General features: G+C 44.0%; 2 protein-coding genes across 10 annotated transcripts in view; one reads left to right on the top strand and one right to left on the bottom strand.

The window, feature by feature from the left end:
• The window catches only part of RWDD2A (RWD domain containing 2A), an 11477-nt gene extending 7418 nt beyond the window's left edge, over window positions 1-4059 (bottom strand). For 2 of the 8 annotated variants that reach the window (XM_061623232.1, XM_061623235.1), the window contains exons 1-2: window positions 3848-3931; window positions 2626-2778 (exon numbers count right to left, since the gene is read on the bottom strand). Coding sequence is in view for 1 of the 8 variants with exons in the window: in XM_061623235.1 (XP_061479219.1) it covers window positions 2626-2680 (55 nt within the window). In the remaining 7 variants the exon portion in view is untranslated. The other 6 variants (XM_061623230.1, XM_061623236.1, XM_061623233.1 and 3 more) reach the window with 6 other exon arrangements.
• Window positions 3937-27916, top strand: PGM3 (phosphoglucomutase 3). 2 transcript variants are annotated; one of them, XM_061623223.1, is made up of 13 exons: window positions 3937-4119; window positions 5331-5536; window positions 6443-6627; window positions 7482-7549; window positions 7779-7912; window positions 10924-11119; window positions 13252-13409; window positions 16166-16249; window positions 17373-17471; window positions 18794-18910; window positions 22078-22200; window positions 26246-26419; window positions 27613-27916. In XM_061623223.1, exons 2-13 carry the CDS (start codon window positions 5333-5335, stop codon window positions 27700-27702), a joined length of 1632 nt encoding a protein of 543 aa, XP_061479207.1. In that variant the 5' UTR covers window positions 3937-4119; window positions 5331-5332; the 3' UTR covers window positions 27703-27916. The 2 variants fall into 2 exon arrangements, with proteins under 2 accessions (XP_061479207.1, XP_061479208.1); XM_061623224.1 differs by having other exon boundaries at window positions 4113-4200.

The raw sequence follows: 27916 nt of genomic DNA, 5'->3' as shown, positions 1-27916 counted from the left end.
ATGAGCAGAGCCTGCAGTAATGGCTCAGCTGCAAGATATCACAGGGCTGCAGGAGTTTTGTCTGTAATTGTTTTAGGGCCTATAAGTGTGGGTGACAGGCAGCAGTCTGTGTGGGGGCGAAGGAGTCTATGTTGTTTGTATTGCAACGTATGTTTGTTTGATCAGTCTATGCCTAGAACGATATTTGTGTGCAGCAAATAAATGTTCTTCTTCTACAAAGTTCCTGGACGGTGTCTATTCCTTATCTATGTGATTCTACATGCTTCTTTTTACACCAACAGATTATTTATTTATTTAGACATTATATCTTACAGGCCCAAGCAATTCTCAAAGCAGCTTACAAAAAAAACAAAGTCACCTTAAAGATCTTGGGAACAGAATCAACATGGGTCTGACATTATACAGGAATGCTCAGGCACAGTTTTCTGTCTTCACTCTTCTCCCGATTTGTGACCTATAGAGTAATAATCCTTTGGTTACTGCCTTCCAAGCAGCACCTTCTACTAAGTCAAAGCAGTAGAGCTGAGTGTGTGAAACACTTTCAGACCTTGGTGAAAGGAAATCTAGGGAGCAGCTGCCATTAGCTGCCTATCAAAGGCAATCTATTAGAAGGAGAAACCATGAAGACAAGTAATTGCACACACAAAAAAGTCCTTCCGTTATTATTTAATTTTCTTTCATATTATCTCCAACGCCATTGTGAGCACACCTGGAACAATTAGCACTTAGATGGGGCGGATTAATATGGAGTACAGACTGCTAGTTATTGCTGCTCCTGAATTATCTTGCAGTGCAGAGAACAGCAGGATAAAGTCCAGCCACTTAAATCAAGCGTTCCACTTCATATTGCATAAGATCTTATGAAAAAGTTCAAGGCACGGTCTTAGTTTGGAAAAGTCATGCCAAGGCAGTCTGTTATACCAGGGCTTGTACTTGACCCCCCTGAAGGAGCTCCTGCCAGTGCATTGGGACGCAGCAGCCAGAGGGAGGCCAGATGAGCAGCACAGCCCCACCACGCTGCCATCCTGGTCGCCCAAGAAGCCTCCTTGGCCATCAAGCAGTATTAGCAAATAAATAATCCAAACTGACACTCAGAGCAGCTTCATGTGCAACAAACTGGCTAGTGGCAAAGATACTCACATACTAATGTCATGTCAGTTATAAAGCTCTCATTGCTTAGAAAGCTGGTTCAGATGCATGTTTATTTATCTAAGGAATAAAGCTCTCCCAAAGCAGCTTACAAAAACTAGTTAAAACTCATTCCTCACTAGATGACTACAACATTTAGTGATGGCGTCTGTCTGTGAAGAGAGCATCATGGTAGCAGATACGTTACAGTTATATGGCCTTTTCAGTGCAGTTAGTTGGCACATTCAGCGACAAGTCATCAAAAGGGCTGTGTGTCATACAACAAACACACCATATATTAAGACAGCACATAAGGGAAGCTGTGTACGCTAGTCCCTGACACAACCCACTGTCAGCAAGTTTGACCGCACAGAGCCTCTTCACCCACTGGTTCCCTGTGCGGACATTAAGGGGCATGGCTTCCAGACACGTTTACAGGCAGGGCTAGCCCACATGGTTCTATGACATTAGAGTTACCAGGTCTCTGGTTTTTGGCCAGAGTCTCCAGGTTTTGGGGGGCCCTCTGACTCTCCACCCTTAATCTCCGGACTCTCAGCTTCAATTTAAAAAAGAAATTAAGTTTCTAGGGGGTCTGGTTCCCAAGATATGCACCAAAACGTCAGCCGCCACCCTGCGACTGTTTAATTTATTTAACTGATACGACACTGAAGTTGGTTCCTAGCTCCCAGTTCCTTATTTGCATGAAAGTTCAAAACACTAAAAAAGAAGAGTTGACAACTACAGCAACTTCAAACCAAACTTAACATGTCTCTGAACCCCAAAATATATGTTGGGGTACCCTGTATGATATATCACTGTGATCGGGGGACTCTCCCCGTCAAGAATAACAATACATTTATGCAATCAAAATCATCAGGCTTCTGATATTATCATAAATACATAATGATGTCATAAAATCATAAAAAATAAGTAACTGGGGGTGCCCACCCCAAAATCTGCTCTGGGACAGCACAAATCATACACCCCATGAAAGGGGAGGGTGTCCTCTATGAGATGTCACTGCGTCCCGCCTGGCCCAGAGCTTCTGCTGCGCGCAGGGGAAGGATGAGGGCATCTATGCAAAATCAAAATGGACAAAAACATACAGGAAAAAATAAGTAACTGGGGGTGCCCACCCCAAAATCTGCTCTGGGCCAGGACAAATCATATATCCCAGGAAAGGGGAGGGTGTCCTCTACGAAATGCCAGTGCATCCCATCCAGCCCAGAGCTTCTGCTGGGTGCCGGGCATGCACGGGGGAATCAATGCAAAATCAAAATGGACAAAAACACATAGAAAAAAATAAGTAACTGGGGGTACCCACCCCGAAATCTGCTCTGGGACAGCACAAATCATATACCCCAGGAAAGGGGAGGGTGTCCTCTATGAGATGCCACTGCGTCCCACCTGCCCCAGAGCTTCTGCTGGGCGCAGGGCACAGAAGAGAGCATCTATACAAAATCAACGCAGAAAAAGACATACAGGAAAAATAAGTACCTGGGGGTGCCCACCCCAAAATCTGTTCTGGGCCAGGACAAATCATACACCCCATGAAAGGGGAGGGTGTCCTCTATGAGATGCCACTGCGGGTAGAGAATCTTCTTACTCTTACTCATTTCTCAGACCTCTTTCTGAAGTGAAGGGTCAAATCTGTAAAGAAGTTTGGAGCAGCCATGTAAAAAGGTAGAGGCAGGGCATTCCAGGCAGGGGGCTGCCAACCCTGCTTGGATATGGATATCTTCGCAGAGGATCCCTAGTCAAGCTTTACCGACTGCACAATCCAAACTATATCTACTCAGAAGTAAGTCCTATTGAGTTCTATGGGGGCTTAGTCCCTTAGTACATGTGTTTAGAACTGCAGCCTTCAGAGGCATCCATCTTTACTCCTGTATGCTCCCATCTAATATCTCCACAACACTAGGCTCCTTTCTTCCTAAAGTGGCCTTCTGGTGACTGGCCTGGCCTGAAAGCACTTAAATCCTTCTTGCCGAAAGCAAGTAGGCTAGATTAAATGTTCCCTACCCAGGCTCAATCTTTTAGCTAAAATGTCTAGCTTAATTTCCAGTCAGATTTTTTTTTAATTGTATGCTCCAAGCAACTGTGGCTGATGCTTAATGTATCATGGTTAATGACATCACTCGGGCCCGCCCCTAAAATCTCAGGTTTTGGGATGCTTCTGACCTGGCAACCCTATATGACATACACACCCTTCACTCATTTGTTCGCCAGGGGATAGTGTTGTCAGAACCTCCCTCATTGCACAGCAATTCAAGGGGTGTTCATGTTAGATTAAACAAGAAGACAACCTGTGTACCTGTATACGCAACTGGTTGAGATGTACACTCTTATACACCTCATTCAACTAGTGTTGACTGCGTACACAACAGTTAAGGTGTACAAATGGTCGTGTACACTTTCACACAAAAGCACCTAGAGAAAACGTGTAGAGACAGCTTCAGTTCAGTGTAATGTGTGAACAAGTCCCGCCCTCCCTGCCTCCGTTCATCAAAGACACATTACTTGATATTCCATTGATAATTCTATTTCTAAACTAATCCTACCGCATATTGTGTTTTTGTCTCTGCAAACTGGGCAGTTGTTATGTGATGACTACGTAAGTCTGTGCTTTAACAAGAGGCTCGTGGGCAGAGCCACCCCGCCTTCCCTGGCTGCACGCTGACCTGAGAGGAGGCCCACTCAACCCGAATGAAAGGCTTACTTCCGAAGGGACGCGTGTTGCGATCGAGCGGCACCTTGTTCTGCAAGGCAGAGGAATTGTTTGCCCCGCCCGGGGAACGGCCTGCCTCCGTGGAACGCCGCGACGCCCAACGTTCCGTCCCTGGGACTTTCGGCGCTGTGATTGGTGCAACCGAGAAAGAGCGCGCGTGTGTACTAGGCTAGTTTCTCGCGGATCCCGGAAGGGCGCGTTGGAGGCTTTGCTGGATAGAGCCACGTCCGCTTGCAGAGCCGTAGGGAAATGCACATCTGTAGGTGGGTAGTGTTGCAGGGTGGGGGTTCCGGGTGGTAAAAACAAACGGGGATTGTGAGGAGCTCCAAAAGGACCTCTCCAAAGTGAGTGAATGTGTATTAAAAGGGTAAATGTGGTTCAACTTAAGCATCAGTAAAATGATGCACATTAGGGTAAGATAAATAAATAAATCCTAACTTCACGTAGTTGGCGGTGATTGTCCAGGAAAGGGATTTGGTGGTGGTGGTGGATAACTCAGTGAGAATGTTCACTCACTATGCAGTGATTGACAAAAGATGAATAGCATTTTAGGAACATTTAGGAAACGGGCTGAAAGTTGTTGTTATAATAACAACAATAATAGTGATAGTTTATTGTCTGCTCTTCACCAATAGGTCCCAGGGCAGGTTACACAATGTAAAATGCAATATTAAAAAGAATTAAAACACAATAAAAAGGAATAAAACCGCTGATATCATAATGCCATTATAGATGTCTATGATATGATCGCAGTTGGAATACTGTGTACAGTTCTGGTTGCCACATCTCAAAAAGGATATTGTAGTGCTGGGAAAAGGTTCAGAAATCGGCAGCCAAAATGATCAAGGGGTAGGAGCAATTCCCCCTACGAGGAAAGGTTACAGTGCTTGACTGTTTTTAGCTTGGAAAAAAGCAGCAGTAGTATGGGATCAAGGTGCAAAGCTGCCTCCTGACCCACAATTCAAGCAAAGGCACCTTCTAAAATCAACACAGCTTCAATTTATCACTGAAATAATCTGTGTTGGAGTGCACATGATGGCATATGTAGTATAAAAATGGGTGTGTGAATGCCTTTAATCCATTTCTTCCATTCCATGATACTCTAGACAGGTCTAAAAGCTTATTTACATAGTCTGAGATAGTGAGATTGTTAATTTAGTGTGCTAGCCTTGTGTAAACCAGGAGCAAACCAATGTGAAGTTCGGACTGCAACTCCCATAATCCCTGGTCATTGGCCATGTTGTTTGGGCTGATGGAGTTCACAGTGTCTGAAGAAACCACATTGGCTATGGTGTAAAAAAATAATTGTACTTCTGGTTTTAAAAAATGTATTTTTAAACGGCTTCATCTCGTATGTCTTGTTCTGATGTGAATAAAGTCCTGTTCCACCACCCCCTTTTTTCTTGGTTTAGCTATTTATAATATGCTCACCTGTAATATTAATAGTAATAACACTTTATTTTACCTCTTACAGAGATGGATTTTGAAGCAATTTCGAAGTACTCAAAGCTGCATGCCAAACCTCCAGGACTGTCCCTTCAGTATGGAACAGCTGGTTTCCGTACTAAAGCAGAGAACCTTGATCACACGATGTTTCGCATGGGCTTGCTGGCTGTGTTGAGGTCCAAGCAAAAAAAATCCACCATTGGTGTTATGGTTACAGCCTCTCACAACCCTGAAGTAAGAGAGCGAGTATTTCAGATGGGAGAAAGAGGTTGAGTTACAAAGGAAGAGGGGCCATATGGAAACTATGACTTTAATATTAACCATATGTTTTTAGATCTGTAGTACTAAGTGGGTCAGCTAGGCCAGTTCCTCTGTTCCTAAGTCAAGATCGTCTGTGTTTAAAGAAGCCTTTTTCATCAACGGCACCAAAGTAGGAACTTCACTAGACATGATGTTCTATTGCTGGACTGACCTTATGATTGGGGGCCAGTCCAAAGAAATTAGGCTCTTTTTAAGTGCACCCAATATTCTTAACCGGAAGAGGGGTTTAGTTGGTAACATGTAGACTGAATCTTTCCCTGCTGTCCCTACGGTGCAATCCTGTGAATGTTTACTCAGAAGAAAGTCCCAATGAGTTCAATGGGGCTTACTTCCAAGTAAGTGTGTATAGGACTGCAGCCTTAAATCCTCTTTCCTCTGGATAAGAGGAAGTAATCCCACTCTTTCTTCTTGACATCCTTTTTTATATTTGCAGTTTTTGATATTGTTAGCTATTTGCATATTGTCAAGGGTGATTTTTTTTGTGAGTTACACTACCTTGTTCCTTCAGTTTTTCCTCCTATACCTTTGATTTCCGCCTCCTGTTAAGTCTTCAGAGACAGTTAAAGTACAAAGAGTATTGTGACACCTTAAAGGCTAACACATTTATTATGGTGTAAGCTTTCAGATTTGATAAAGTAGATTGTAGTCCATGAAAGCTTGTGCCATAATTTGTTAACTTTTAAGGTGCTACAAGACTTTTTGTGTGTGCTTTTTTGCCGCAGCAGACTAACATGGCTACTCCTCTGGAAAGAGAAGCTTATATTTATTATTTTAACATACCAAAGGCCCTTTATTTATAATATCTTGCTTTCTCCCAAGGAAGACAATGGTGCAAAGTTGATTGATCCCTTGGGTGAAATGTTGGCACCTACTTGGGAAGCACATGCGACACGCTTAGCCAACGCAGAAGAACATGAATTGCAGTGTGTGCTGACTGACATCTGCCAGAAGGAAGGTGTGGACCTTCAGCAAGATGCCTTCGTTGTTATTGGTAGAGACACCAGGTAATTTAAACCTGATAGACATCTCTGGGCGTAATAAGCACATTCATTCTTATTTATTTGTTTGTTTGTTTTTCAAAAAGTCTACACTGCCTCTCAGGGCAAGGCCAACATATGAATTAAACCACAATATAAAACTAAGATATTAAAACATTAGAGCATTAAAACAGCAGTTACTGAAATGCAATTTGAAATAAAAATGTTATAGGGTCTGTTTAAAAGCTAATAGAGTAGAGGCTGTATGTAGCTCCTTAAAAGAGGGAATTCCACGAGCGTGGGACCATTTCAGAAAAGGCCCTGTCTTGCATGTTGCATGCCTGCCAATCTAATGGTACCTATCAGGGCCAAAAGCACTTTTATGGAGAATCTGCATGCAACATCTTATATGTTTCTATCGTTGAACTGTTAATATGTTAAATCTGCATCTCAGGTATATGATGCAGCCATCTGGCTGAAGCTAAGCAGGTCTGGGTCTGGTCAGTGTCTGGAAGGGAGACTCGTGTAAGGCAAGTTCTAAGATGGAAGAAAGATAGGATATAAACATACTAAACAAAAATAATGATAAATATAGTATAAATAAAATATTTTACAATTAGGGATAATTCTTTTTTTTTATTTAAGATGTGGCACGTTGGGCCTCTTTAGTTGTGCCAGGAACTTTCCTATCTCTTGGACTACCGTGATTTACTCCTCTGAAGGTGTAGATCTCATTTGGGCTGCTTCGGCAGGCTGTGGATTGTGGCCTACATGATGATGTGTTCCATCTGAGTTCATATGCCAAGAATGAATTGGAGGAAGCTTGTGTGCTTACTTAATATTTCAACAAAAGTAACCTTATTTCTGTGTCTTGCATCCAGACCTAGCAGTAAGAAACTTTCGCAATTGGTAACTGTTGGCGTGTCTGTTCTTGGAGGTCATTACCAAGGTACGCCCTGTTGCTCTCTTGATTAGTAGCTCATCTGAACATTAATGACTTTTTCTTCTGGTTCATAGTGGCTGATAGGAAACAGATCAGTTATGAAGTATTTCAGTGAAAGCATAAATCTTCTTATTTCTCTTTTCTGCTCCTTTATCTGAGCATATGTAATGTTCTGAAATATGTCTCCAAAGCTGAATAGCATTAATCCTTGACTTATGTGTTTGTTTGAAACTAGATTACAGCTTGTTAACAACACCACAGCTACACTACATGGTCTGCTGTCGAAACACTTGTGGGAGTTATGGGGCTGCGACAGTTGAAGGTTACTACCAAAAACTCTCCAAGGCTTTTGTGGAGCTTACAAAGCAGGTGAAAGAGTTGCACTTCTGGCTTACATTCTTACATATCCTTGCTTACGCCCTTAGAGGAGTGCCTCTGTGCATACAAACCTCCCATTAAGAACAGCAGCAGAGGCTTTGCTCTGACTGCCAACTCTATATGATATTACAGTGCTATGGACAAAGAACAGGGCCTTTATAGTGGTGGCTCAGCTTCTGTTTGAACTCCTGCCCTAGTTGTTGTTGCTGGGCCTTTTTGTTTAAACCATAGAAGCTAAACGTGATCTAGACTCCAGTGTTATAGCAGGTGAATCAAGCGAGGTATCCAGAGCACAGTCTTGTCCTGATTTCTTGGATGAGTTTCAGTTGGTAAGCTTGAGAACGTTGACAAGGTGCTTGGACAGGTTCGTGCAACCACTTCTGTGCTGGATCCTTGCCCTTCTTGGCTAATAAAAGCTAGCAGGGAAGGAACAGCCGGCTGGGCCAGGGAAGTGATTAATTATTATATTATTTATTATTTATTCAGCTTTTATACCGCCCGACTAGCAATAGCTCTCTGGGCGGTGAACACAAGTACAATAAAATCACAAGTACAATAAAATCACACAGTACAATACAACAGAGCATATAAAAACAACACAAACTAAAATCAATTACAACATATTTAAAATTGAATTAACTTAAATTGAGATTAACTTAAATTGAGATTAAAATGCCTCAGAGAAGAGGAAGGTTTTAACTCGGCGCCAAAAGGATAATAGTGTCGGCGCCAAGCACACCTCCTCGGGGAGACTATTCCACAGTTCGGGGGCCACCACTGAGAAGGCCCTAGATCTTGTCACCACCCTCCGGGCCTCCTTATGAGTCGGGACCCGGAGGAGGGCCTTCGTAGAAGACCGTAGTGTACGGGCCGGTTCATACCGGGAGAGGCGTTCCGACAGGTATCGTGGTCCCGCACCGTATAGGGCTTTATAGGTCAATACTAACACTTTGAATCTGGCCCAGAAGCATATTGGGAGCCAGTGCAGGCGAGCCAGAACAGGTGTTATATGCTCGAACCGCTTGGTCCTAGTTAGCAATCTGGCTGCCGCATTTTGCACTAGCTGTAGCTTCCGAACTGTCTTCAAAGGTAGCCCTACGTAGAGCGCGTTGCAGTAGTCCAAACGCGAGGTTACCAGAACATGTACAACTGATGTGAGGTCCTCCTTACTCAAATAGGGACGTAGCTGGGCTACCAACCGAAGTGGTCCCTGGCTGCCTGAAAGAGGCGGTAGTGAGACCACTCCTGAAGAGACCTTCCTTGGACCCAGAAAATCTTAATGACTTTAGGCCAGTACAAATGTTCCATTCCTGGGCAAGGTCCTTGAACAAGTGGTGGCAGGCCAGCTCCAGACACTCGGATGAGACCGATTATCTGGATCCATTTCAGTCGGGTTTCAGGCCTGGTTTTGGCACAGAAACAGACTTGGTCGCCCTGTATGATGACCTCTGTCGGGAGAGAGACAGGGGGAGTGTGACTCTGTTGATTCTCCTTGATCTCTCAGTGGCTTTTGATACCATCGACCATGGTATCCTTCTGGGAAGACTGGCTGAATTGGGAGTGGGAGGGACTGCATGGCGGTGGTTCCGCTCCTACTTGGCAGGTCGCCTCCAGAAGGTGGTGTTTGGGGAACATTGCTTGGCACCCTGGACTCTCCAGTATGGGGTTCCGCAGGGGTCAGTTCTGTCCCCCATGCTCTTCAACATCTACATGAAACAGTTGGGTGCGGTCATCCAGAGCTTTGGAGTGCTTTGCCATCAGTATGCTGATGACACACAGCTCTATTTCTCCTTTTCATCTTCTTCAGGTGTGGTTGTCAATGTGCTGAACTGGTGCCTGGCTGCGACAATGGACTGGATGAGGGCTAATAAACTGAGGCTCAATCCAGACAAGACTGAGATGCTGTTAGTGGGTGGTTCTTCAGACCAGATGGTGGATGTCCAACCTGTCCTGGATGGGGTTGCACTCCCCCTGAAGGAGCAGGTTCGTAGCTTGGGGGTTCTCCTAGAACCATCTCTGTCACTTGAGGCTCAGGTAGCCTTGGTGGCACGGAGTGCCTTCTACCAACTTTGGTTGGTGGCCCAACTACGTTCCTATCTGGACAGGGATAACCTGGCTTCAGTTGTCCATCCTCTGGTAACCTCCAAATTAGATTACTGCAATGCACTCTATGTGGGGCTGCCTTTGAAGATGGTTCGGAAACTGCAGCTTGTGCAAAATGCAGCGGCCAGATTGGTAACAGGGACCAGACGGTTCGAACATATAAAACCGATTCTGGCCCGCTTGCATTGGCTGCCTGTATGTTTCTAAGCTCGATTCAAAGTGCTGGGTTTAACCTATAAAGCCTTACATGGGTGGGACCACAATACCTGATGGAATGCCTCTCCCGTTTTAGGAGAAAGAAATGAGAGGTAGCAACACAGGTTTTAAGGAAAAAGGGGGGGAAAGAGGCAGGCCTAAAACCAGCACTAAAAAAAATGGCTATTATGTGTCAGAGCTGCTGTCATTGTAACAGGAGAGAGTGAGATGTGTTTTGCTTCTGAGGAAGATGAAACGTTCGAACAAGTGGAGCACTGCCCCACCAACCACAGCCTGCCCTCAGCCAGCCCCCCCCCCCGCCTGCCTCCTTACTTACATTTGGTCCAGGGGGTATCACTGCCTGTCAGTTTCCTCCTCCTTAACCTCATTGTGGCTCTTATAGAATGTAGCAGGCAGGAGGATATGGACAAGACTAGAATGCATTGGCTCTGCCTCTCATTGGCTGTGGCCCCACTTGTGATCGGTCTCCCTGCATACTAGTCCCAATGAGCACCAGCCACCCCTGATTTAAACATGGTGGGAATATTACAACTCACAACTTCCAGATTTTTTTTTAGTACCAATTTGAGGCCTCTCTCTTTTTGGTTGGTTGGCTGTCTGCTTCAGAACACAGTGTTGCATTGAGCAGGTGGTGGGAGCTGGCAGCTGTTTAAGGACCATTTTTGGGGCTTTCTTTTCTGCAGGCTACCAGCCAAAGGGATGGCCATATGTCTCTGAAGATAGATTGTGCAAACGGCATAGGGGCTCTCAAACTCAAAGAAATGGAACGCTATCTTCCAGGCTGCTTCGTAATGCACATCGACAATGATGGCACTAAAGGGGAACTCAATCACCTATGTGGTGCCGATTTTGTAAAAGTTCATCAGAAACCTCCTGTGGGTATGTAGTTAGAAGTGTATATTTCTTAATAATTCTTTCAAATATAAAAAAGCAGAGAGCCCCAAAATGGATGATGGATGTCACCTCAAAAGACCATTCTTTTCTACTAATATATTCAGTCTTATCAGGCAAGTCTAGTTGCGTCTGGAAGTTGTCAAATATGAGAGTTATTGACGTATTCAAGTTTCTCAGTTTCCTCAGGCCAGCGGCTCTCTTAGATGAAGCCCATCTCACCTTACTTGGCAGATAGGAGTTCACTTCTCTTTGATGATAGAGGTGTTCAAAAATATTTGCTTAGATACCAAGGGATAAGAGTTTCTTTAATTATAACTGAACATGCTTTGGGTGAGGCATATGAATATATCCTCTTTTAGCAGGCCAGATTTTTCTAATTCTTTCTGTCCAGCTAAGAGTAGATGAGACCATATTGCAGATAGAGCTTTGGGATTTGTGAAGTATGTTTTGAAATTCCCCATTTTCATGCTGGGCCAACTTCCATCAGCTTTAGCTTAGTGAAATGTAGGGCAGGCTGACATGTGACATTTCTATTTGGACCACAAAGTTAACTTTAGCTTTTGTATTTTAATTTGACCAAAAAACTTTTTTTCCATTTTAAATATACCTTTTCTACTTTGCACATTAGGCTATTATGCAAAAGGTTTATTTTTCTTTTTGACAAAGCTCTTGATTGCTATTATTGTAGCCTATTGGCATTATGGTTAGTGTGATGACCATTCTTGCTGTTTGGAATTGAAACTATCCACACTCAGCTCATTAGTTTTAATACTTTTAATACTACTGAATACTTTAAAACTTTAATGCTCCATATTAGTGAGGAAGCTCAGTGGCAGAGCACATTCTTTGCATGCAGAAGATCCCTGGTTTAATCCCAGGCATCTCCTAGGGCTGGGAAAGTCACCTTTCTGAAACCCTGGAGAGCCAGTGCCAATCAGTGTAGACCATACTGAGCTAGATGGGCCAATAATCTGACTCTATATAAGGCAACTTCCTAAGTTCCTTCAAGCATTCTTTTTTTGGCCATTGCTTGTTATGAGTCTGGTAACACTGGGTGATAACCGGCTAAATCATAGTTGGAGTAGGCCCATTGAAACCAATGGACAAGTTAGCCAGGACCATTATTTTAATGGATCTGCTATGAATATGATTAACATTGGATAGTGCCTGCTAATGAACAGGTTTGTACTGCAGAGCAGTGGGTCCCAACCTTTTTTTCCCTCACGGACCACCCGACAATGGCTGAGGGTCTTAGCCGACCACTTGTTGCTTTTTCTGCAACTTGTAGCGATTATAATATGCTGTGTTAGATGCTGTATGATTTTTAATTGTATTTTTATTGCCTTTTTATTTATTTTATTATTCATTTATTATTTGATTTAGATCCCGCCCTTCCTCCCAGCAGGAGCCCAGGGCGGCAAACAGAAACACTAAAAACACTTTAAAACATCACAAAAACAGACTTTAAAATACATTAAAACATTTTTTTAAAAAAGCTTTCAAGACATCTTTTTTAAAAAAGGTTAAAACATATTGTTTAAAAAAATCATTTATTTGATTTCATTGTATTACAATATACATTCCATTTGTAAGAAATTAAGCAAGCAATAAAAATACAATTAAAAATCAATATGAATGTGTACTGCTGACATGCTGCAGACCACCTGAATGAAAACCATGGATCACAGTTTGGGAACCCCTGCTGTAGAGTTTTAAATTTTCCATTTGATTTCACTCTCTCTCACTAATCCTCTCTACAACAACTCTCTGTCCCCTTCTCCATTTTATTTCTTACAATCCTCTGTTCCCTCTCATTATCCTCAGGAAACAGTCTTAATGTGGATCTTCTTCAAGGATGTTTTCTCCATGCCTATATGCATACGCTATTCACAGTTGAGCCCTGTATCATTAGTATTATGCCTCTTTGAGAAATGTAGACTTTGGCAACTTGCATTGCAAGGAAATCCTCACAAAACCAGTAGTTCATTTCTAGCTATCTCCTATCCTCTGCTTAGTCTGTAGGTTGGTCTGAAAAGTATTCAGAACACAGAATGTCTTAACCTTAAGCACCAGTGTTTTTGCTGTTGAACAACTCTGTTCCCCCCCCCAATTGTTAGGATTGGAAATGAAGCCTAGTGAGAGATGCTGCTCATTTGATGGTGACGCTGACCGAATTGTTTACTACTACAACGATGCTGCTGGCCATTTTCATCTTCTCGATGGAGATAAAATAGCAACTCTAATCAGCACTTTCCTTAAAGAACTTCTGGTCAGGGTAAACAAATTATTTCAGTTAAGGGTATTACTCTAGTCTGCTGGATGGTTAAAGAGTAAATTTTGCCTGATCTACCATGAGCACACACTCGTATGTACTTGGTTTGTTCTCAATATAGAAAGAGCCATGGAATTCCGTAGTGAGAACTATGTATGTTTTTCAAGAATACCTACTGCTGTTGCAATAGTGTGGCCAAAAAAATGGAAGACCTTAAACCAGCCCTGTATTTAATTATTTACCTGGTCGCCATAGGTGACCCAGAATTTCAGGCAGGTGAGTGTATAGAATTCTATCTAGGTGAATGTGCGAGCTAGCAAAAGAGGGGTGCAATACTCTCTTCCTTCTTCATTAGTTCACGGCTTCTGTGCTGGCTGCGGAAGAAGCAAAGAGCCTTCCCCTGTGGCCAACACAGAAATGTAGCAGGCTGGCAAAGGAAGGATGTATTGCTCTGTTCCTCCAGTCCTATGCTGGAGATGCAGGAGTGGTGAACCTTTGCCTCTTCTATCACACCACTTGGTTTCTGAACTGTGCACATGTTTCCTGTGTGCTCAGCTTAGAAACCAAGTCGTTTCTTGGAGGAGGCATTGAGTACGCTGCCTGCGGTGTGTCTAGCCTGCAATCTTTTAAAAAAAATTATAGCCAGTTGGCAAAGATTGAAAGAAGTGATCTATTCATCCACTACCAGCCCCTATTATGAGTAAAAAGCAAGTGAGAAAAAAGAAAAAAAGCATCTTGCAAGCTGGTAGCTTTGAGGGGTTTATTCACAATGCTAGGTTAAACCGCTTTGGAAGTACATCTGTACAGTAGAAAATGCCCTGGAGCGGCTGTTCCCAAGCACTGTGTGGTTGTACAAGAAGACATTTTGTGCCCCTCTGCTGACAAGTTCATGCTGGTGATCAGCCTGCAAGGATGTTAACAGACATCATTGCCAGAGGGTCCTTCAGGATGAGTTTAAGGAGAGAATGGGCTGTGTGCATTTGGAGCTTTGCTGTTGTTTGCTACTGCTGAAGAGGGCAAGCCATGGTTCAGTCTAAAAGCAGTTTGCTTGATCAGTATTTTCAGCAAAAAGAGCAAATTCACCTGCCGTGAGGCTCAGTGGTGGTGGTTCTTCCCACCTCCTGCTCTACCTTTGCCTGGATAGGGGATCCCAGTTACTGTTTTGATTTTGGAAGGGAGAGACGCTAGGAGGTGGAAGGGGAGAACCTACATAAGCAACCTTTATGTCTTGTTGTTACATAGATACTGAAGAGTTAAAAAACCTGTGGCCTATAGAATATACAATAATATTAAAAAATCTTACATGACTTCCCAACATTGAAAAGCAGACACTGTGTATGGTATTGCATCAGTGTCAGACATTTGACCCATCTGGTCAGCTGGCCAGGGAAATAACGGTGGACAAAAACAGAGAAACGGTTTGCTGATTATGCTAATTACAATCCTGTGAATGTTTTCTTTAGTCTTTATTTATATATAAAAATGTTTATATTAGAAGGGTGTAAAAGTGCTGATCGGTACAGGCAAATAGGGGCAACTATTTGCTGTGACTGATCCAATTCCACACTCTTCCCATAATTTAAAAAGATACAAAAGCTAGCAGTAATAATAATGTTGCAAAAGGTATTGTATAATTCACTAGGATATTTACAATCCAAGTTGTATAAGAAGTTTTCATCCTACATTAATTACCATAATAACTGGAGAACCTGGTGCACTTTGTTCTGAAATGTCACAGATCGGCTCCATTTTCCAGTGCACTGAATGTCTGCTTCACCTCTAAGAAAGTTTGCATGATCCAGAAGACGGATACAATGTCCCAAACTCTGCACAGTTAATCGCTGCTAAAGGGCTGATCCTGCTTTTTCCTTTTTTGTTCTTTGCATTTGTGACTGATAGACATCCTTGCTGTAAGTCCATTTCTGTACATGGAAGGACTATGGATTTCAGAAAGCAAAAAAACCTAACTCACAGTCCCACACACGCTCAAAGCCTGTCACATTCTTGATGGCACCAACAATTTTCTAAAACTCTTTATAATCTTGAGGCATGTCCTGGAAGTGTGACCTCTGCCATATTACTGATAAGTCCTGATGTGGTCAGTGGGGGTTATTTACAGGTACCTGTGCATAGCCTTGCAGCCATAACTGTTATTGTGAATCAACGAAATTAACAATTGAAAATGTAATTAATTATTACAGTTTTTAACAGTGTTTCACTGAACAGCTCTTTGTTTTTGTTTTTCAACAGCAGGTCAGCATATAGTTAATTTTTTGAAAAGAAATTAGATCAGAATAAAACAAAGTAACAACAACTCCTTAAAATTACTCATTAAAGGCAGTTAGTTGCCTTTAAGTAGAAAGCAAGGCGATTCTTCAAGCCTTGTGGAATACGTGACATGCCAACCCAAAATTGATGACCATAGATCAGAGCTTGGGGAAGTTACTTTTTAAAACTACAACTCCCATCAGCCCCAGCCAGCATGGCCGCTGGATTGAGCTGATGGGAGTTGTAGTTCAAAAAAAGTAACTTTTCCAAGTTCTGCAACAAATGTACTCTCGCCCTTTGCCAATAGCATTCTTGCCCTGTTTTCAAGTTCTGAAAGCTCAAGTGAAGAACACATCCTGTCCCAATGTGAAGTGTTATCACATATTTGTCAACTGGGATGTATAAACGTCCAAGGCATATTGTTATTTTGTCCAGTGTTTTCATGAAGATGCGTATCTGATTGTGAAAATTGTGCGTCTCTGTTCCTTTAGGCTGGGCAGACCTTATCGTTTGCAGTCATACAAACAGCCTATGCCAATGGGAGCTCTACGCGTTATTTGGAAGAAACCATGAAGGTACTAATTTACCTCTGCCTTGCCATGCCATACCATCTCGTTTGTGTCTTTGCTTAAAAGTAATCTAGAAATTATCTAAGCTTAATCATACGTGCACATACAGCACAAGTAAATCTTTTTATAACCAAGACTTGAGGAGGAGATGCTACTGAATTCCACCTTTTTCTCCAAAATAATAATTAAAATCAGAATTGATCCTGGCCCTCATATTCAGGGTCTTGGATTTCATGGCGATTAGTTTGGTGAAATAGGTGACCCTGTCTATAACCAGTGGTGCTATGAGTGCAGGACTTTGCGACAGAAGTCCAGGGCTCCACTCAGGAGAATGAGAAGAAGGGTCCCCAAGTGCAGCAGGATTGGTTTCCCTGATTTTGAAGTAAGTGAAGTAATATTGCCATCTTAAGGGCCCCCCTCCCTGCATGTGACCATTAAGTCCAAAATCTAACATTACCTAACTCTGCTATTGTTTAAAACATTTTTTGCATTAACATTCCTGCAGGTTTTATGGCAGGCATGAGATTTTAGTTTTGGTACAAGTAGAAGAAGCTATTCTCCTGGCAGTGGACAACTTGTAACTTTCTTGATACTTTTGTTGAAGCTGTATCCCAACCTCCAATATTCTCTGGGCAGCCTGAGAGTCAGGAACAATAGCGTAGTCCTGTGCTGCTGTGCCCTAGTAGTCAGGAGAACCGTTTGCCAAGCGGAACAGAGAGATTCTCTTGTTCCATTTTCCAAGGTATCCCTCTGAATGTCCCAGAAAGCACACTTGGAGACGCTGGCCAAAAGATGTGTGCTGCTTGCTTGATCGTTTCACCAGGAACAACCAGGAAAGTTCTTTGCTGTGTCTCTTTTTGGGGAGGGAAGCAATCGTGTTGCTGTAGTGCGCTCCTGGACGTTGTTCAAGCAGCCACCTTCTCCAACTTTGTCCTTATGAGCTGGCCTCACATTAAAAAATAAAAGCTTTTTCAAATGGAATTGCAGCACTTACACTTGTCCTGGGCTCATAACTTCCAGCGTTTCCCTTGGTCCCAGATCTTGGTTTTTAAGTGCGACACTGGAGGTCTCCCTCCACCCCCCTCTCCGGTGGCGCACACAGACAGTTCCCCTGGTCTTCCTCTCCTAGGTGCCTGTCCACTGTGCCAAAACAGGAGTGAAGTACCTGCATCACAAGGCTCAGGAATTTGACATTGGAGTTTATTTTGAGGCAAACGGTCACGGCACAGTAAGTATTTCGGGCTCACAGTCTCTCTCTCTCCCCCCTTTGCCCACCTTTTGTTATAAGCGTCATCTCGAAGTCCCAAGAGTAAAAGAGAACAAACCTTGCTTTGCACCCTGTCTTAACAGGTAAAATGGATTTTCTCTTGTTCCCCACCACACCACCATAACGTCCATGAATCCTTCCTTTTCTTGTCTCCTGTATCCAATGCTGTTGTATCCTAGATCTCATCCCAGTTTTTCCCCTAATTTGTTTGCCAAGAAGTAAACCAGAGGCTGGAGTGAGTTAAGAGCTTGGCAGTCTCAGTAGTGGTTTCTGCCTGGCTTTTGCTTAATGGGGATAAGAGAGTATGTAACCTTGGGATGGGCAAGCTTTTTTTCTGTCTGGGCCACATGCGGATGGTGAGTGAGACCAACGCCAGCAGTGCATATGGGCATATCCCTTTTCTCCCTCTTCTGCAGCCTCTTTCTTTAAAAGATTTAGATAAATTCATGGAGGATAAGGCTACCGATGGCTACTAGCCGCAGTGGCTATGTTCTACCTACACTCTTGGAGGCAGGATGCTTTTGAATACTAGTTGCTGGGAATCACAAGTGGGGAGAGCACTGTTGGGTTCAGGTCTTGCTTGTGGGCTTTCCATAGGCTTTGGGTTGGTCACTGAGAACAAGATGCTCATCTAGATGGGCCTTGTTAAGTTCTTAACCCATTATACCACCTGCTCTCTTTCTCTGTCTAATCTATCTATCTCTTTATGCCCCCTTCTTCCTCCTAGCCCAGAAGGCTACTATTTGCCAGAGATCTGGATCACTCATTTGCAGAGTGCTGTTGAAATGAGCCTGAAGGCTGCATACAGTTAGGCAGAGGCAAGTTGCCCACCCTTGATGTAACCAATGAAAAGGTTGTTGCCTCCAGTGGGTGGCAATCAAAGTTCCACTGAAAATAACTGCCTTGTGTCTAGAACCTGAGTACAAGATTCCAGGGTCAGACACTAGAGGAAGTCTGGGGGACCTCTTGCCCTTGTTTGTGAGCTTCCCATCAATATATCTGGTGTCAGAAATGGGAGCTGGACTGCATGGAGCTTTGCTGTGATCTTGGCAGTTCTTTTTTGGGATAGGATCCTTCTCATAGGATGTGAATAAAACCTAGCACACTCACATGTTTCCATATCACTATCGTTATGGACTCGCCATTTGGGCGGGGGCGGGAGCAGCAGCCTTCCTTTCAAAGCCACCATGACACAGCTGGCGAAAACCCATCCTTTGTGTTAACTGGAAGATGCAGGTGGTAATGGCCATGCTTCAGGTGATTGTAGATGCTGTTCCTTCCAGGTACTGTTCAGTAAAGCTGCAGAAGAGAAGATTAGATACCAGGCGAAAGAGGAAAAAAACAACCAAAAAAGAGAAGCTGCAAAGATGCTTGAAAACATGATTGACTTGATAAATCAGGTAGGAATGTTGACGCAGAGCTCAAGTTTGCCTTTACGTTGTTAATGCTAAGAGTTTCAAAGATGCTACAAGACATCTCTGGTTTGAAAAGACAGTAGCACATGTCGGCGGAGTAAATTATATTTTTTTAGGAAGTTGATGATCTGGAATCCATATGTAATGGGTGGGACCATGATCCCCTGATAGAAGAATGTCATTTTGTGTCATTTGCCACTGGATGAGCTGTCCCCTTGGACTCTCCAGTCTTTGCTGAGGAGGCGTCCTTGGGGGAGGGAGTACCAATGGAGTCCAAGTGGTCTGCTTTGATTTGCCTGTTACAGTTAGCAAGAGTGCTCACGTAGTCAAGAACCTTTGCTTTGAATGCTCACTCTATCCCTGGTAGCGACTTGAATCTGATGATAAAGGTTTGGCGTTTAGCCTCTTGATCCTTGAGAAATTGAATGACTGTGGTGATTTATATTTTATATAGTTCCCAATAGCCCAATAATATATTTGTTTTCCCAAATTGCTTTGCTTTACCTATGACGTTTGACTGGGAGATTGTGGAGGATATTCCTCCCCCCTCTGTTTTAAGCATTCAGCTGTTCTAGAGACTATTGGGTCAATTCACGGTACTACAGAATCATGGGCTCTGCCTTTTGGCCAATATAAAATCACAGCTTTCCATGGTGGTTTATTTGTAATGATCTCCATTTCAAAACTTTCTGCCCCCTTTTTTTTCATCTAAAAGAAAGGAGGAGTGAACTTATTTTTAGAGTCTGTTGTAGGATTTTACAGGTTACAAAGTAGGAGGAGTGGACAAGAGTGACTATGTGAGCTTGACATCCAGTGATGATTTTTTTCCATGAGTGTGAGGGTCTGCTATCTGCAAGACATTTTTAATGTCAGAGATTCTGATGAGAATTGGCTTCCTTGGCTCAATGAAAACGTTATGAAAAATAACCAAAGCTAGTTTTGATGGTGGTTAGCGATCATTCTCACTTTGGAAATAAACTGGAGACAGGATCAACGTTTTGTGGGCCTATAGTAGAGGACAGGAACTGGTGGCCCTCCAGATGTTGTTGGACTACAACTCCCCTCACCATTGGCCATGTTGTCTGGGGCTGATGAGAGTTGGAGCCCAACAACCTTTGAAGAGCCACAGGTTGCCATATAAGTATCGTTTTGGGTCAACAAGGAATTATTATTTATTATTATTTATTATTATTTATTTAATTTGTATCCCGCCCTTCCTCCCAGCAGGAGCCCAGGGTGGCAAATGGGTTGCCAAAGGCAATGAAACAGAGAGGTGTTCTGTTAGTCCCCAAATTTACAGATGTGCTGTGGCTGCATTTACACCCGTTGCCAAAACTTGATTTCTAAAGACCTACTGAAGAGTTCTTGTTCAGATGCCAGATATATTGATACCCGGTGTGGTTGGTCGGGGGGAGGGAACTATGCACATGCTCAAAGGTGCTTTCACATTCCCTAGGACTATGCTCTTAAATTAAAAATAAGGGCTTCACCCTGCATGTGGGCGTATGGTGCTCACTCGCGCTGTGCTGGGTCAGATCTTGAAAAGGTTTGCACCTGCTGCTGTCTGTTCCTACTTAAGTAATCCTGCCTCACACAGTGCTGCTTGACATTTCTCAGCTCCTTTAGGGCATTGTAGCACACAGATGGTGAACAGAGTCAGTTTAGACTGCCGGATGATCTCAGTCCTGGAAATCGTTCCTGATGGGACCAGATTGCCAGGCACAAACCAAGCAATTCTATCACCTCAGCTTTTGGATAGTCAAAATGCCTACTATTTACTAGGTCAGTTTTCCACGATACAAAACATTTGCACTTCAGTTAATTAATGGGTATCCAATATTTTTGCAAACGGAGCGCACAGGTCTTGGATGTCTGCTGAATCTCTTTTCTAGTTCTTTTACACAAATAAATTTTAAACCAGCCTCTGCTTATATGAAAGCCAGTGTGTGGTGTAGTGGTTAAGGTGTTGGACTACAGCCCGGGAGACCAGGGTTCCAATCCCCACACAGCCACGAAGCTCACTGGGTGACCGTGGGCCAGTCACTGCCTCTCAGCCTCAGAGGAGGGCAATGGTAAACCCCCTCTGAATACCACTTACCATGAAAACACTATTCATAGAGTCGCCATAAGTCGGAATCGACTTGAAGGCAGTCCATTAGGCCATGCTTATGCAGGGCTCCTGCTGGGAGGAATATAAATCAAATAATAAATAAATAAATAATACTGAGTTCAGAAGTCACAATAAACCACGGTTTATTGTGATGGGAGTGATCTGCAGTGAGCCTTGGACTCACACACTGCTCTCTTCACCTTCACTCCACCTGGAAGAAGTTTGGAAGCTCTCATGTCTGTTTTTGATTAACGACAGCTCGTCACTTTGTCTAAATCTAATAAACGGTGGCTTTACTTTGTTTGAAACAAAACATCAAACCATGTGTTGTGAATTTGACTTAATTCAATAAAACGTAGTTAAGATTCACATAGTTAAGATTCAGGCATTATGCTAAACTTTGGTTAATCAAAAATGGAACCTTGTGGCCATGGCAGAGGGAGGAATAGGGATGAGGAAACATGTGAGCCCTGAGGCTTGCTGTGGCTCATTCAAATCACAGTTTACTGTGACATTGAAATGGCACATTGATAGCCAGCATGATGGTAGTGATTGAAGTGTTGGACTAGGGCCTGAGAGACCAGGCTTCAAATCCCCACTCATCCATGAAGCTCACTGGCTGACCTTGGGCTGGTCACCTTCTTTCAGGCTGTTGTACGTAAAAAGATTGTTGTCAAGATAAAATGAGAGGGGAGATCCACGTACACCACCTTGAGCTCCTTGCAGGAAAGGCAGGATATAAATGTAGTTGTACTAGTAGTAATAAATAAGTAAATAAGAATAATAATGTTAATAATAATAAACTGCATTCTTGCACACCCAAACTCCTTAAGGTTTTCTTATTGCTATGAAAAACCAGCATCTTTTTTCCAGAAGAGGCGGTGCAAGGCCTACATATAGAAAAAAATATCCAATAGGTGTCAGTTTTTAGGCTCACCTAGTGTGAGAATCTAGATTATCATCTGGAATCAAAGCTGACTCTGCCATACTGCTTTTCTTTACTGGTTTTGTTCACCCCCCCTTTTTTTTTTGTATACACTAGACTGTTGGTGATGCTATCTCAGACATGCTAGTGATTGAAGCCATCTTGGCTCTGAAGAACTTCACGGTACAACAGTGGGATGCCATGTACACAGATCTTCCCAACCGGCAACTCAAAGTGAAGGTTAGTGGGAAAACAGTGTTGGGAAACCTGTGCTGGTCAGAGATGCTGTCGCTTACGGCAATGGCTCATTCCAGTAACCTGCTACCTTGCTTTCTCATCTGCATATGAACACAAATGACTGTTGTATTGCACACTAGGAGACTTTTCACACTCTCCGGGTCTTCCTTGTTTGTTAGGCAAATACTTAAAAAAGTAGGATACCTTAAAAAAACACCACACCACATACTATGCACTGTAATGATAACTCTTCAACTTACTGGCTCTGGCCCTGGTATGAAACAGCGCATGGCTGCTCAAGGGCATTTCCTATAGCAGGAGACGATGCAGTAATTTTAAATGTTGCAGTAGGAATTAGCTCTAATCACATAATCGTACCTGGAAGCCCTTCTGTGATGAGCATGCATGTCTGGAAATAGTTATGCTGGATGGCAAAAAGCTAAATTCATTGCCACACTTCTTCCAGTGCACCAAAACCTGCAGAATTTGTCATCTTCTCTGCCTTGAAATTGGGGACAGATTTTCATCCTGTGCTTTGGTGTGTTGGTCCTTGCAGCCATTTCCCACTAAAGCTGGAAATATGCTTTGTCTCCTATACCAGTAAAATGGACCATTGGTCTCACATGAAGGGTGATTTTCACAGGTAGCATGCCATCACGTGGGTAATTGCGCCATCTAGGCTCCGAAGGCAAGAATGCACTAAAGTCAAGATCCAGGGCAACCGTGCCCCTCCCACTCCAGTTCATTCGCGACGAGTCCAAAGTGGGATATCTGAAAGAATATAATGACCAACTGGCCTACTAGCAAGGAAAATACAGGAACAAGTACATTCCTAACATAACAAAGGATCTTGACCTAATGTATAAAAAACAGGGAATAGTAATCCGTTAAATAATGTTAAAAAACACCCCAAATCCTCCAACAGGGAGGGCTGTGATGGCATGCTACCTGTGAAAATCACCCTTCAGGTGAGACCAATGGTCCATTTTCCCCAGGTAGCATGCCATCACGTGGGATGTACCAAAGCAGCCCTTATAGGGAGGGACCACCCACTGATTATTCATGAGAAATAACCTGTTGCAGAACACGCTTCCCAAAAGAGGCGTCAGCAGAAGCGTAGCGGTCTATCTTATAATGCTTAATAAAGGAATCTGGAGTAGACCATACAGCCGCTCTACAGATGTCTGCAAGAGGTGCGTTGGTTGCGAAGGCAGCCGTAGTAGCGGCTGACCTGGTGGAATGTGCCGTTATCTTAGTAGGCACTGGAAGGCTAAGTGACTCATAAGCTAGAGCAGCCTTTCCCAACCAGTGTGCCTCCAGATGTTGTTGGACCACAACTCCCATCTTCCTGACCATTGGCAATGCTGGCTGAGGCACACTGGTTGGGAAAGGCTGAGCTAGAGTAATACAGGTGTGCAACCAACACGACAAAGTGGATTTAGCGACCTTTTTTCCTAGGGTCCTTGGGTGAAAGGATACAAATAGTGATTCCGTTAGTCTTATGTCCTGGGTTCGAGATAGATAGAGCTTAAGAGCTCTGCAAATATCTAGCGAGTGCCAGGCCTTCTCCAATGGATGTACGGGTTTTGGACAGAATGATGGAAGAACAATGTCCTGGTTGCAATGGAAGACTGAGCTGACCTTGGGACAAAAAGATGGATCTGGCCTCAATACTACTGAGTCCTTATGAAAAATGTAGAGATGGCAGGCCAGTGACAAGGCTCCCAACTCTGAGACTCTTCTCGCCAATGTAATTGCCACCAAAAACAGAACCTTGAAGGATAACAGACACAGTGGAACTGAAGCAAGAGGTTCAAATGGAGGGTGCTGCAGGGCTTGTAGAACCTTTGGCAGACTCCAAGAGGGGAAATGGTGATGCACGGCCGGAGAAAGGAGAGCAGCCCCTCTCAAAAAATGTTTGATAAGCGGATGCGAGCCCAAGGGTACAGCAGACGAAAAGACTGGCAGAACTGAGGAGATAGTAGGGGCATGTCGACGCAGTGTGTTCCCTTTCAGTCCCATTTTCAGCCCTCTATACAGAAACTGCAGAACCTGTTGTACTGTGACTCAAGAAGGTAAGAGGCCCTGGGACGTGCACCTGTTGGAAAACGCCAGCCAAGTACTCTGGTATATACGATTTGTTGAAGGCCTCCTAGATGCCAGAATGGTATCAACCACCCCCTGAGGTAGCCCTGTGGAACTCAGCTGCTTCCGTTCAAACATCAAGCCATCAAACACAGCCAGTCGGGATCCGGATGCCAGATCGGTCCCTGTGAGAGAAGGTCCGGTCCGACAGGCAACCTCAGGGGTTCTGCTATTGACAGAGAGAGAAGGTCCAAAAACCACGGTCGGCGAGGCCAGTAGGGGGCTAACAGTACCACTTGAGCCCCTTCGCGGCACAGTTTCCTCAGTGTCCTGGCCAGAAGAGGTATTGGAGGGAAAGCGTACAACAGACCGTCCGGCCAGGGAGTTAACAGTGCATCCACTGATTCTGCTGTCAAGTCCAGATACCTCAAGAAGTAGTGGGGCGGCTGGGAATTGTGACTCGATGCGAAGAGGTCCACCGAGAGAGTGCCGAACTGACGCTGAAGAAGGGCGAACACAGCTGGACGAAGTTTCCACTCTCCCGGGCTCACTTGCTGCTTGCTGAGCCAGTCCGCCACTACGTTCAGAACCCCGCTGAGATGCTCTGCCCTGAGTGACGAAAGATGATTCTCGGCCCAGTCGAAGAGTCGAGTCGCCTCTATCTGGACGACTTGAGACCTGGTTCTCCCTTGCCTGTTCAAATGTGATTTTACACGTGTTGTCCGTCTGGATTAGCACATGCTCCAACTTCAAGATTGACTGGAAATGCCGAAGGGCAAGATGGACAGCTCTTAGTTCCAGCCAGTTGATGTTCAGACATTGCTCCCCTCTGGACCACACCCCCTGGACCAATAGAGAGTTGCAGTGGGGCCCCCAGCCAGTCAGGCTGGCGTCTGTGGTTATTATAGTTTTGTCTGGCTCCCGGAACGGAGTACCCCTGCTGAGGCGTTGAGTGGTCACCCACCAGCGGAAAGACGCACGCAGTGATGGATTCAAGGGTATCACGTGATGGTTGGAGTTGGCAATGTCCGCCTGGAATGGCAATAGGGCCCACTGCAGTGGTCGGGTGTGATGACGAGCCCACGGTATGATATGAATGGTGGAGACTAACGTCCCAAGAACTTTTGCCAGAAGCATTACATCCGTCTTTGAATGTTGCATCAGCCAAGTTGCCATGTCTCGGATGGTTGTGATATGCTTGGGAGACAGGAAGACCATGGCCTGCGCAGTGTCCAATATTGCTCCCAGATGTTGCAGCCGCTGAGTTGGCTTGAGATGACTCTTTTCGATGTTGACTAGCCAACCATGTGTCCTTAGAACTCCTAAACGAATTCCTCACGCTAAAGATATGACTAGCCTCGGACGAAGGCGAGAATGAACTGGAGTGGGAGGGGCATGGTTGCCCCGGATCTTGACGTTAGTGCATTCTTGCCTTTGGGTGCTAGATGGCGCAATTACCCATGTGATGGCATGCTACCTGGGGAAAACATTTCTCCCTTTCCTTTGGAAGAATAATAAAAACAATCACAACAATTTAGCTTGTGGATTTACCCCACCCCACCCCCTTGCTAAGCTGTTATGCATATGTTAATACTGTGTGAGTTGACTTGTGCACCTGTCAAAAAACCCAGATCTGGGATGTTGAGATAGAAACCTTGTAACAGTCGAGCAGATTCAGTGATGGACAAAAATAAAAAGTGGATTAGGTCTAGGAACATGTGAGTGGGAGGATATAGCCATTGATAACCAAAGACTGAGAAATGTAAGTGGAAGTTTGTGCAGAACTGACAGTATCTTAAGGGTCTTGTAGAGCTCTCCCGTCAAATCCAGATTAAAGCCCAGCTCTGAGTCCTAGCTCTTTCCTGCTGAACAATTCTTCCTCCTCCTATTGTTGCAAAGTCTACAGGTCCCATTAGCATTTTAACCAGCCAGATTATGTCACTTTCTTTTCTTGGACTTGTAGGTTGCTGACAGATGCATAATTGACACTACGGATGCTGAAAGACGAGCAGTCACACCCCCAGGGCTGCAAGAGAAAATTGATACCCTTGCCAAGACGTTTAAATTGGCTCGAGCTTTTGTTCGCCCATCTGGAACGGAAGACATTGTCAGAGTCTATGCTGAAGCTGACACACAGGTCAGAACTGAAGGAATGCAGATCCATAGTGCAGTGTGGGGATGAAGAATTTTGAGTGCAGGTGGTAGATTTCCACTTGCCCCCCCCCCAGCTGCTAACATTAAAGTAGTTTTATCATCGTTTAAACTGTTACTAAATGTAGGTCCCATCTGCACCATCCATTTAAAGCAGTATTCTTCCACTTTAAACAGTCATGGCTTCCCTCCAAAAAGCCTGGCAACTGTAGTTTGTGAAGGGTGCTGAGAGTTGTTAGAAGGGTTCCTATTCCTCTCACTGAGCTACAATTCCCAGATTGGTTTAGCAGTCAGTCCCTCTTCCCAGGAATCTTTGGGAGGGAAATACAGGCAAACAGTTCAGCATCTAGCAGCTCAGAGACTCAATGCAACTTCCTCCCTCCCTCCCTCCCCCAGTTTGCTCACCAACTGTCCTCTTCCCTGGGGCTTCTTTTTTTGGGGAGACATATGAAATTTATTCTTTGTGCACCCTCTTCTGAACAACCCCTCCCCGACTTTCCATAGTTTGGGTTATAAGATTTTGTGTGTGCTCCTCTCTTCCTCCTCCTTTCCCCTGCTTCAAAACAGCTGGAAGAAGCAAGAGGGGAGTGACAGAAAAGGGCAGGCAGAAGAGATCTTGTGTCCTTTTGCTTTCTAAGTTGTGTGTGTTGGGGGAAATCTCAAGAAAACAAAACAGGGAGGACCAGAGTAGTTTGCTGGGAAGAAATCTGCTTGCACATCTTCCATCCCTCCCCCCCTTTTTTTATTTTTACTTTCAAAGTGTCTGTGGGCCAAATTAAACTTGATATTAAATGCATTTCATGCGCACTTAACTTGCATGCTGTTTTCTAAATGCAAATAGTAGCCACTTGTGGGGAAGTCTTAATTATGACGGTTGCAGTAGCTTGCCTGGATCTTTGTAACCCTTCTGCAGTCTTGGCAAGAACTGCTCTTTGAAACTGTGTTGGGAAGAAACCCTCCTTGGTATAATTATTGGGACCTGCTCTGTTGTAGCTGGGAGAAAAAATGTTAATCTGAACTGAACTCAACAAGTGGTGTGAGAGGTACTTTAAAATATGGTCACTGTTGGCAGGCTCGGTTTTTGAGTACAGCTGACCAAAGCATTTGTCACACTAGGAAGACATGATTGACTGTTCCCTTGAGTTTCAATCTTCATGCTGTAATCGTTCTTCTTTTCAGGAAAATGCAGATAAACTTGCACACGAAGTCAGCCTGGCTGTCTACCACTTAGCTGGGGGAGTTGGAGAACAGCCCAAGGCTGTAGTATGATGAAGCACAAATCTTCAAGCTCAATCTTTAACCACCCCTTTGCCATATAAACCTTTACTAAGTGACTCCAAATTAATGTTGATTATTTAAAAAAGGTTCCTTTAGACGTGGGTTAGCTGCTTACTGTCCTTTCTGTGAACTTTATCGGATCACTGCTGTTTTAAACCCGACTATTTGTCAAATAGAAGATAATAAAATTGAATTTTGACAATCA

Source organism: Rhineura floridana, chromosome 4, assembly GCF_030035675.1.
Source record: "Rhineura floridana isolate rRhiFlo1 chromosome 4, rRhiFlo1.hap2, whole genome shotgun sequence".
In the NCBI taxonomy this organism is placed as follows: domain Eukaryota; kingdom Metazoa; phylum Chordata; class Lepidosauria; order Squamata; family Rhineuridae; genus Rhineura; species Rhineura floridana.
Note: the sequence above shows the minus strand (reverse complement) of the source record. Positions and strands in the feature narration are given on the sequence as shown.

Excerpts from the sequence above, each read along its gene's own strand:
- PGM3 (XM_061623223.1), top strand. The coding sequence starts at position 5,333 with ATGGATTTTGAAGCAATTTCGAAGTACTCAAAGCTGCATGCCAAACCT. Across the intron at positions 5,537-6,442 it reads CAGCCTCTCACAACCCTGAA|GAAGACAATGGTGCAAAGTT; the intron begins GTAAGAGAGCGA and ends CTTTCTCCCAAG. Across the intron at positions 22,201-26,245 it reads ACCGGCAACTCAAAGTGAAG|GTTGCTGACAGATGCATAAT; the intron begins GTTAGTGGGAAA and ends TTGGACTTGTAG.